Genomic DNA, 11,160 nt, shown 5'->3' with positions numbered 1-11,160 from the left:
GCCCACAGCCGTGTGGCCGCCCCTGCCCACCTCTGAGAGAAGTGCCGGCAGCCCTCGCACAGCCACCGCCACGCCGTCTGCCCGCGGGCTCCAGACGGGCCCGGCAGCTCTGGGGAGCCGACGCACTGCGGCTGACTCCGTGGCCACAGGCAGGCACCAACGACGGCCTCTCGGCCCCCCACGAACCCTCAACTCCCCTGCCTTCCAAAACCATGATTTTCACTCAGTGCCAGCACACGCTACCAGAGATCACAACAGAGCCACAGGGCTCCCCCCAGGAAAGCCAGGCTCCCTTCTGCGGCACCACGACCCTTTCATCCTTCTGCCTGTCCATCCAGGAAAGGGTTCGCCAGCCAAGGAAAGACTGCCACTCGCGCCAACCACACTCACTCCCTTCCACAGGCGTCACTAGCTAGCCCAAGCCCTGCAATGGAACTGGAGAAGGTTAGCGCTGGCCAAGAGGTGGGCCCCGCCGGGCCCCGGGTGACTGAAAAAAGATGGGTCTGACTTACTGGTCCGCTGAAGCCAGCCAGCTGTGTGATCATCAGGCACACGATGGAGAGCACAAGCCGGGTGCGGCAGAAGATCCAAACAACCCTTCGAAGGGAGGCAGCCTCCGGCCCAGCTTCGTTCACCTCTTCTTGCCACAGCCTCTCTAGTCTTGACAAGGGCACAGGTCCTGCGTTACCACCTCTCCCACGGAAGGCACGGGCCCTAAGCTCCCTCGGGCAGCGGCCCTCCGGACCGGCCTTCCCAGAGGACACAGTCTCCCCATCACAGGCCTCTCTCTAGACTCTCCAGAGCCGCCCCAGCCCAAAGCCCTTTCCTCCACCCAGCACAACTAGCCCTGAGGGTGATGGGGCTGGGACAAGGCCCTCCTCCTTTCTCCAGGGTCCCCATCCCTTTCTGAAGGATTCTGCAGTAAAGCGTAAAACCATAAACTCAATGTTTATCGTAGCTCGCGGCTACCACCCAATGCAGCAACATAACCTCCCTGCCGACTCAGGAGAAGCGGGGCTGAGAGAGAGAGAGAAAGCCCTTGGTTAAAACAGAGAGAAGAGCTGAAGAGGAGGTCACGAAGGTCACAGCAAAGGTCCCGGGGAGCCCCCGGCCACCTTCCCCCCAACCCCGGGAGCGGCTAGCTTGACTGCTAAAGGCCCAAGGACTGCAGCCAGGTGCACGGGAGGGAGCGCCAGGGCGGACCAGAGGCTCCTACCTCCTGCAGTTCACATCAGAAGACTCGTGCTGGGACAAAGACCACACATGCTCCATTAATAACTCCCCCTTCTTGTAAGCCACGACGGCCAGAGGGCTGAGCCAAGAAAAGGTCATGTAGGAGAAAAGCCCAGCGTTGTCGACTGGGTGCTGGTGTCTGTGGGGAGAGGAGGTTTACGTGACTCACCAAACTGGCCAACACGCACCGACATCCCTGGCACGGCAGTGCCAAGCCACGTCCCCGACTTCGGACAAATAACCGAACACTGTGCCCAATCGTCTAAATATAACTAGATTTTTTTTTTTAAATGAAAGTTGAAAAGCCTTTGCAAAAGGCCTCAGGTGCTCCAGAGACTCACTTGGAAGTGGTGCGGAAGGGCTTCAGGACGCTTAGACCATGGTGGTATTTCCCCTTGGGGTACTCCCTGTCGAGGAACCTCAGCTGAGAATGCATGGAGACATCCAATGAGAGACCTTCGGCTCGGGCTGCCGTTTCCAACGCATCCTGGCACTCGACCTGCTTGCAGACACAGGGAGACAGACGAGGCAGGTTCTCAGGTGTCAACAACAGCAAGGGATGCAGAGAAAGCGAACAGAGCAATCAGGACGTTGCCTAGACGGGGAGCTACGAGCCGCCAGCCGAAGGGGCAAAGGGGCTGTTTCATTTAGCATGGGACCTTAACACCGTGTCGATGTCAAACCCGATTTCTAAGCCTAACCTTTGTGTTTGAGGGCATGGGGAGAGGGTCTCATTACATCCATGTGCAAACTGATTGCTCCTCACTGAAAGAATGAAAAATCACACAAATAAAGTGGAGTAAAATCAAGTGGACTCTGTATCCCCCTACATGACACTGGAGAGGTCTCCTTAGTTTAGGAAACCCATCCAGATTCCTCGATGACTTTTTTGACTGCCCCAAAAACGGGAAAAGCACTAGCTCTAGATCCAGGAACCTAGAGTTCTCCAGCCCAATGAGCCACAAACTTACTGGATGACCTTTGTCCCTCTGGTTTAAAGGTCAAACACATCTAACAAATCTAGCACATGATCCAAGGACATTCAGGAAAAATTGGACTCAAATTCAAAGGGAAAGAACAGAAAACATAATATAGAGCTTGATGTAGGTCTCAAGGCAAAATTTCTAAACAGATTAATAAACAGCAAGTTTATAGACACTTAATGGAAATCAGTCAATGTGAGCTCAACATGAATAAATCTGCCAAACTAAACCCGTTTCTTCTTTATATAACAGGTCAACCACGGAAAAAACCCTTTTCCAGTAAACAAGCTTCAGCACTTACCAAATACAAAATCAAAAATGATCCAATCCCTGCCTTCAAAAGCTTACATTCTACTAGGAGAATCCAACCTAAAAAAGTACAGATATGCTTTGGTCACAAAATATACAGGAAATCTGGGAAGGCCTCTTGAAGGAGGCAGCATGTGAACCTCCCTTTACCTTGTTGAGTTAGGAAATTCCCAAAAGTAAAGATAAGATGCTCAGCGAACATCCCAGACACAAAGAGTGATCAAAGGGAAAAGAAGGCAAGTGGGGTAGAAAGGCCTATCTCTGCAAGACCAAGACCAGCCTGGCTGGGGAAGAAAAAGAAATGTTCAAGCTGAAGGGATAGGCAAAGTTGACCAGGAAAGGATGTCAAGAGTGAACAGAAGCCTTCCGCACAAAAATGATCCATCTGGTTAGCCTCATAGTCTGGCACCTCCATGGAAGAGAGACTGAAAACAGGCAAGGAGACCTTGGAAAAGGGTGTTGCAGGATGGGCACTTTCCAGTCCCTAGGAAGCAGGGAAAGCTGTGCCCCATGGAAAGGGATCCGGGGTATGAAACCCTCCTCGGCTGAGAGAGACCAGAGCAATGGCCAGATGATATAGGTCACATTAGTTTGAAGAAAATGGATGGCAGACATCATTAATGAAAAATAACCACACAAATAATGAAGGAGGAATGGCTGCCCAGAAATAATCACGAAAGCGGCTAACTCTGAAGGGGAAGAGAAACCTACCAGCGTCTCTGTCGGGGTTAGGAGTGAGAAGGTCATTGACAAAGCCTAAGGTTACCTCAGGAAAATCGAGCCTCCCTTTGGAGTGAGCTTAGGGGTGGTCTTGGAGAGCACATGCTCAGTAATGGCCCCAAAGTGATGGTGAAAAAAGACCAGAGTCTGCAAACTGTATACTAGTGATCTTGATTTCACTTCTAGATAATGTTCAAGGACAAGTTAATGAACACATAGAAAGAGAATCACCTCAGAAAGTCCTGGATCCCCAGAGAACAAATTCCCCTAAGCTGGATCCCACATCAGCAATATCTCATTTGATTCATGTGAGTCTATACTGTACAGTGGGAAGCCCCCAAAGTGATGTGACAGGAAGACCACTTTACAAGAGGGAAATGTGAAAGGGAGGGGGGTTGCTTTCTCTCCTTCTTGGACCACATACGCAGTCCTGTGCATTCTAAGGGGACGTTGTTATACCAGTAGGCACAGGGACAACAGCCGCCATTTACCAGCTCAGCAACCCAAGCAGTCTTGTATCACTCCAGCCTTCAGGATCTCATTGGCCAAAAGGGAGGAAGTGGCTTCTGAGGTCCCTTCCAGTGCTGGATCTAAATGCTTCTGACTCTAATTCTTATCCACAACCAGAATACTGGGGAGCCTTGAACTCAAACCACAGGAGGATCGGTTGGGTGAGTGGAAGGGAGCACACAAGAATGCCGAGAAAGATGAGAATACTTGTTGCATCAACAGATAGAATGATTAATTAGAACCAGAACAATAATGTAAAAGGAAACAACACTGAAAGGAGCTTCAAAAATCCAGCTTTAAAAAGAACTAAAAAACCTTGCTCTGCTTGGCCCCAAAAGAATGAATTAGGAACAAAGGACAGAAGGGCTAAGGAGGGAAACTCAAGCATAAGGAACAATTTCCTAAAAACCAGAGCTTTGCAAAAGCATAATGGATCACTTCCAGAAGCCCTCTCTTCAGGAGGGTCTGAAGTAGGAGTCCGAGGAGATTCTTGGTCACATAGGGACTGACCTAGATGGTTTCTGAGAATCTTCCAATTCACAATCTGTGACTTGGTGAATCTATAGGGCACAACAAATCAAACTGAGTTTATGAAAGAAAGGATATGTATGTGCACATGAGTCAGGAGAGGGACCAATGGACAATGACTTCCAGTCTGGGAAAGCAGAACTGCCCCTCAGGCCCCTTACACACACTCAAGCAAGGGCTTTCAAAACTTCCCCATTCTAGGGAGCATCATTGAACCATTAGGTTCTTAAAGCCAAACATTACAAAAAGGTCACTGGATTGGGATCCAATCCCACTTCAAACACTTCACTTCAAACAAAACAATGAAGCAATAGTTCTACCGTAACTCAAAGTTGCCAGGAAGCTGGCCATCCTTTACCCTTGGTGAACCATGATGTAGGAGCTGAAAGGGACCTTTGAGATTATCTAGTTCCTCCCTTAAAGAGAAGGAAAACTGAGGCTCAGCAAGGTTAGATGGCTTGTTCTCCAATTGAAAAATGGTCAAAGGATATGAACAGACAATTCTCAGATGAAGAAATTGAAACTATTTCTAGTCATATGAAAAGATGCTCCAAGTCATTATTAATCAGAGAAATGCAAATTAAGACAACTCTAAGATACCACTACACACCTGTCAGATTGGCTAAGATGACAGGAAAAAATAATGATGATTGTTGGAGGGGATGCGGGAAAACTGGGACATTGATGCATTGTTGGTGGAGTTGTGAACGAATCCAACCATTTTGGAGAGTAGTTTGGAACTATGCTCAAAAAGTTATCAAACTGTGCATACCCTTTGATCCAGCAGTGTTACTACTGGGATTATATCCCAAAGAGATTATAAAGAAGGGAAAGGGACCTGTATGTGCACGAATGTTTGTGGCAGCCCTTTTTGTAGTGGCTAGAAACTGGAAACTGAATGGATGTCCATCAGTTGGAGAATGGCTGAATAAATTGTGGTATATGAAAATTATGGAATATTACTGTTCTGTAAGAAATGACCAACAGGATGATTTCAGAAAGGCCTGGAGAGACTTACACGAACTGATGCTGAGTGAAATGAGCAGGACCAGGAGATCATTATATACTTCAACAACAATACTAGATGATGACCAGTTCTGATGGATCAGGCCATCCTCAGCAACAAGATCAACCAAATCATTTCTAATGGAGCAGTAATGAACTGAACTAGCTATACCCAGAAAAAGAACTCTGGGAGATGACTAAAAACCATTACATTGAATTCCCAATCCCTATATTTATGCACACCTGCATTTTTGATTTCCTTCACAAGCTAATTGTACAATAATTCAGAGTCTGATTCTTTTTGTACAGCAAAATAATGTTTTGGTCATGTATACTTATTATGTATCTAAGTTATATCTTAATATATTTAACATCTACTGGTCATCCTGCCATTTAGGGGAGGGGGTGGGGGGGTAAGAGGTGAAAAATTGGAACAAGAGGTTTGGCAATTGTTAATGCTGTAAAGTTACCCATGTATATATCCTGTAAATAAAAGGCTATTAAATTAAAAAAAAAAAAAAAAAAAAAAAAAAAAAGGTTAGATGGCTTGCCCAAAGTCACGTGAACAGACTCCAAAATCCAGCATTCTTTCTATCATAAAATGGGGAAGAGAGGAACATCTTCATCTTTCCAAGGGATTTTTCTATTAAGTGTAAATCGAGGGAAGTAGTGACATCAATAAAAAGAAAAGCAAGATTTGTTGTGGAGAATCCCACTGTGTGACCCAAAGCGAAACCATTCAAGCAAGCAAACTCACTGAGATAGCCTTGAGCCCATCTATTTCTTAATATCAATGAAATGTTCTTATTCATGGTTCAATACCTTGAAAATCAGCTTGAAATTCAGAATGATTTGAAGTTCTATTGAAACAGAGAATTGTGACCAATTAACAAGGCTTTCAATTACAACTTCCTAGTATACATCATAAATAACAGACAAAACCATGTTAAATGCTGGAAAAAGAATGGGTCCCTGTATTACTAAGAAGATACTGGACAAGATGATCAAGGTTCCCTCCTACTAAGCAAGTTCAGTCAGCAGCTCTTCTCTCTCCATGAGCAGCCTAACTAGGCAAAGAAAAGAACTCAGAATATCTGAGAGGGCCTGATGGAGAGTAACATGAACAGAATCGGAAGAACAATAATGTTATCTACAATGACAATTCTGAAAGACCGATCACTGACCAATTGTGAGACTAACCACAATTCCACAGGGATAGGGGATGAAGCAAAAGACACAAGATGTTCAATGAGAGACATTTGTGAACGTGGCCAGCGTGGGATTTACTTTTGTTGTCTATGTATTTTGTTACAAAGGGAATATTTTTAAATAGGAAGGAAGAAAGGTTAGCAACAAAGTTCCCCCCCCCCAAAAAAAAATAGATCACTGAAACATTTTTAAATAAAGAAGAGAATAGAAGGAAAGCCAGAAGGAAACAGGCAAGCAGGATAATTAGGAAGTCACAGGCTGAACTCATATACTTTATTTTTATTTATTTTATTTATTACATTTAAAAAACATAAAGTTATAAGCAATCAAAGCAATTATTGATCACAGAAGGATGTCACAGTTTGATCACCTAAAAGGATGAAAAATTAAGCAACCCATAGTTTTAAAATAAGAACTATAACACTGCGGCAGAAGTCATAGTAAGTATGAGATCCTGTCACATGAGTGGAAAAACAATGAGATAACATCAGGGAGAAATCATCTGGAGCTCCTGATGGTGCCATTTGGCTACAGAAAGAAAAGGGCAGTTCAGGAGAGGCGGGTGGAAAAGACAGAAACGGGCAAACACAAAGATTTGACGGTCAAGGGACATCCAGAGTAAACCCACATGGCCAGGAGGGGAGCAGAGGCCAAGTCTGAAAAGGTGGCTTAGTGTGCAGCTCTACAACCCTGAAGGTCTAGTCTGACCTCAAAAGGGTGGTTTAGGTGGCTTAATCATTCGGGTCAGATGCCAAGTTAATGAGTCTGAAAGAGCGAATCATCCCATAGGGTAACTGGTAGCCAAAGAAGGCTTCCAACTGAGTGCCTATCAAACAAATCCTAGGGATTATGTTCTATCCCAGGCTTCATCTGGGGTCTGTTTGGTAAAACAAATGCTCATTTCCCACTAAGGCACAGTAACGCCACTATTGCAGCTCCGGCCTTGCCATACTCTGCCTCAACGTCCCTGTACCTGAAGGCTCCATCTACCTCTATGGTCTCACCCAAGCAGTTAAGCACCTGTGTGCCCTTGGGGCCCTGTTTCAGGAGACGGGATCCCAGTCCGACCACAGGTGAACAAAACAATCCCTGCTCTTATCTTCCACTGGCAGGGCCAAAAAACACACACAAAAACCTGTGCCCACACAGCAAGTGGTGACTTGGGAGGCCCGTGATCCAGCTGGAAGGGGGGCATCCCTGGCATGCCCCTCTGCTGGGCACTCACTGATTCACTGCCCAATAAGCCCCCTGTTCCTCCATTCTCCAAAGCACAACTACCATCATCCCTCCCTGAAAGCTTCTGTCCTGTGTGTCCTGTGTCCTGGCCCAGCCCACCTTGTTTCCTTCAAATCCCACCTCAAACCCAAGCTCTCCCGATCTCCTCCAAATTATCTTGTTTTCTATTTTGGACATGCTGATACGGCTATCTGTCCTGCCTGTCATCACCCTCCCTAAAGGAAGGGGCCATTCATTTGTCTCTGTCCCCAAGACCAAGATAGCACTTGGCATAAAATGGACTCCTGGGGAAGCGACAGATCCTCTCAGAGAACTGGCTTTGAGACATGTAGATTCAAGATGTTTGTCTGAAGCCACGTTTTAAACGACTGTTAAGGAATCTCACGCAGATTTCTCAGCCCGGTTTGGCGTAGCTTCTGGGGTTTTGGTAGGTATGAGAACAAAATAAACTTCCTTGTTTTGAAAGGTTTAATCTTATTTAAGTAAATAATAACCTGTTTGCTTTGAGGCACTGCCACAGAATTTGTGGAAAATACCCCCTCCCCCCCAGAGAGCAAATAGCATTCTCTTGTTGGATAAATAAATCACATAAATAAATCCTAGCCTCAAGCTAGGACTGATCATCAGCCCCTAAGTCTTCCCTAGTAATGAATCTAACAGATCCCAGATCCACAGGAAGCACCTGGCATTTCTGAGGGCTTTTGTGACTGTGCATTAACACAAGGTGAGACTTCTGCAGGAGTACCCAATTGTTATCTCTGGCACACAGCCCCCCCCCCCCCCCAAAGACATGGTGACTGGTATTTAACAGCACTCTGGCTCCAATGTTCTCATCAATAAAAGGAAGGAGGAGGCCTTGATGGCCCTTCCTCTTTACCTCAGCAGATCTCCCCAAGGCCTTCTGCTTTCTTACTTTACCTTGTAGCAGAATAATTTGTCCACAGTCTCTCTCACCCCCTCCTAGCCTGTCAATCACATAGGAGCTCCTTGGAGATAGAAGCTGGTTGGGTTTTGGGGGGATAGGGAGAGTGTTATCTCTGGCACACAGCCCAGGACATACCCGGCCCATAATTGGCCTCTAGACCGTTTTGCTCAAAACTCGGGGACCACGGAGGATGAACAGCCAAAGAGCATGTGGCTAGAGCACTGGGCGAAGGGCAGAGATGCGGCCAGCGACAACCAGGAGGGAGGCCAAACGCAATGACCTTCAAGAATGGAATTCTTGGCCAGGCCCTGCGGTGGCTGGTGTTAGAGGCCGCCCACAAAGGTCACTTCCCTGACTGGCCCAGCCAGACCCATGGACCTCTCTGACAGGAGGCCCCCAAGGGCCTGAGGAAGGCCCCTTGACTCTGAGATCACATCACTTCATACAAAGCTTCCCACTTCCTTTGCTGTATGTTCCTTTTCCAAAGCGAGGGACGGCCCCTTCGTTCCCTTTGCTACCAAGAAGGCTTTGTCTCTGCTTCCCCATCAGAAAAAGACTAGTGCTGAGGGGTCTGGGTCAAAGGGTACAGACGGTTCAGTTCTTTTTCCTACATAATTCAAACTGACGACCCAGAAGTCAGGCCCAGTTCCCAGGCCCCATCTTCACAGTGACTGGTTCTTGCCAACTCTGCCAATCTGCATAACCAGTCACCCAACAAGCCTGATTCACGAACTGTACTGGGTACAAGCAAGGAGTTTACAAGCCATGGGGGGGGGGGGGGGGGGGGGGGGGGGGGGGGGGGGGGGGGGGGGGGGGGGAGGGGGGAGAAAGAGAGCACAGGCCACGGGCCAAGCTTAGGCACTGAGCAAAGAGTAAGGCTGCAGAAGGACCAAGGAGCCAAGGCTGGGGGGAAGCCCAGAGTCCTTTTTGCCTGCCTTGGCTCTTAGAGATAGGGAGCAGGCTGTTTACAACTCTTGAGAAAATAATTTCTCCCAGGTGTTTTTGAAAAGCAAAATCTTTTTCCTCTTTATAATACTCAGAATGTGGCCAATTGTTTGTCCAAAGGATATGATTCCCTGCCCCCCTTACTGTCTGCTTGTTGCCCTCTCACCAAAAGCCCCTGTCCTTTGATTACTGACCCAGGATGCAGAAGTGCTACCAGTGACATTTTATAGGTAGCTCTTATCCACTTTGATCTGTGCTAAATCATCATCTGAAATTTCTCTTATTCTTGTTGCCTTTTTTGCTACAGGGAACTGGTATTTAACATTTGGACTCATTTTCTTTCCCCCTACTTGAATATTTTCAATTAAATTTTGTCTAGCCTCCATAATTCATGTATACTATGGCCTTTTTTCCAGTTTATAGTTTGTTTTTTCCTTCTATTTATTTCTATGATCCTACTGACAATTAGGACAAACTTGTTTTCAGGAGAATAAGAGGCTTTCAGCCTCTCTCCAGGTACCTCCATCCTGCAGAACAGACCACTCACTGGGCCCAGCACCGCAGAAGGGCGGCCCAAAGCATGCTTATTTTCCCTGGTCCTGTTCCCCTCCCCCCAACTGTCCTCCTGTGACAGAGCTCCTCATCCTATTCCCCAGGTATTAAATTTCCTCTCAAGGAAAAAAAAAAAAGCTCATTACAGCTAAATCCATCCTTATTTAAGAAGCAGGAAATCAAAGGCACCTGTTGGGTGTGGAGCTAATTAGGAGATAATCCAAGCTTTAGTAGAGGCTGGAAAAATTCTTAATTGCCCATAGGGCTATAAGGTTTCTCCTCCCCCCAACTTCCCCAGCTTGGACTTGGAAAGGAGCCCCAGAAGCTTGTCTGAGGAACAAAGGAGACTGATGAGGAGGGGGGGGGAGGGAGGAAAGATTGGGTGCTCACTTGGAACAGGTCACCTAGAACTTCTGAATCTCCAGGCCAGTATCTTAAGGCCTGCAGGTTCTAGGTCAGGTGGCCTTCTGCCCATTTCCATCCTGGTCACCAGGGCTATGGAAAGAGTGTCTCCAGGTAATAAAGGGACAGAAGGGAGAGTCAAAGACCTAGAGCAGGGGTTTATGGAGAGATTTCTGGAGGCAACACTTTGAATGACATTAAAATTACATCTTTATTTCCACTAATCTGTATCAGATATTTAGCATTTCTTTCAACTACAGTAGCACAGAGAAGGGTTAAGAAGTCTGTTCAACCAAATCAGTTCCAATGGAGCAGTGGTGAATTGAATCAGCTACACCCAGGGAAAGAACTCTGGGAGATGACTAGGAACCACTACATAGAATTCCCATCCCTATATTTTTGCCTACCTGCATTTTTGATTTCCTTCACGGGCTAATTATACAATATTTCAGAGTCCGATTCTTTTTGTGCAGCAAAATAACTGTATGGACATGTATACTTATACTGTATTTGACTTATACTTTAACACACTTAACATGTATTGGTCAACCTGCCATCTGAGGGAGAGGGGGGAAGGAAGGGAAAAATTGGAACAAAAAGTTG

General features: G+C 46.6%; 1 protein-coding gene across 5 annotated transcripts in view; it reads right to left on the bottom strand.

Moving 5' to 3' along the window:
• The window catches only part of ABCC5 (ATP binding cassette subfamily C member 5), a 50,672-nt gene that overhangs the window by 32,465 nt on the left and 7,047 nt on the right, over positions 1–11,160 (bottom strand). For 3 of the 5 annotated variants that reach the window (XM_031968124.1, XM_031968122.1, XM_031968125.1), the window contains exons 3-5: positions 1,575–1,732; positions 1,217–1,372; positions 513–660 (exon numbers count right to left, since the gene is read on the bottom strand). In XM_031968124.1, coding sequence (XP_031823984.1) covers positions 513–660; positions 1,217–1,372; positions 1,575–1,732 — 462 coding nt within the window. Of the gene's footprint in view, positions 1–512; positions 661–1,216; positions 1,373–1,574; positions 1,736–11,160 lie in introns of all 5 variants that reach the window. The other 2 variants (XM_031968123.1, XM_031968121.1) reach the window with 1 other exon arrangement.

Source organism: Sarcophilus harrisii, chromosome 4, assembly GCF_902635505.1.
Source record: "Sarcophilus harrisii chromosome 4, mSarHar1.11, whole genome shotgun sequence".
In the NCBI taxonomy this organism is placed as follows: Eukaryota; Metazoa; Chordata; class Mammalia; order Dasyuromorphia; family Dasyuridae; genus Sarcophilus; species Sarcophilus harrisii.
Note: the sequence above shows the minus strand (reverse complement) of the source record. Positions and strands in the feature narration are given on the sequence as shown.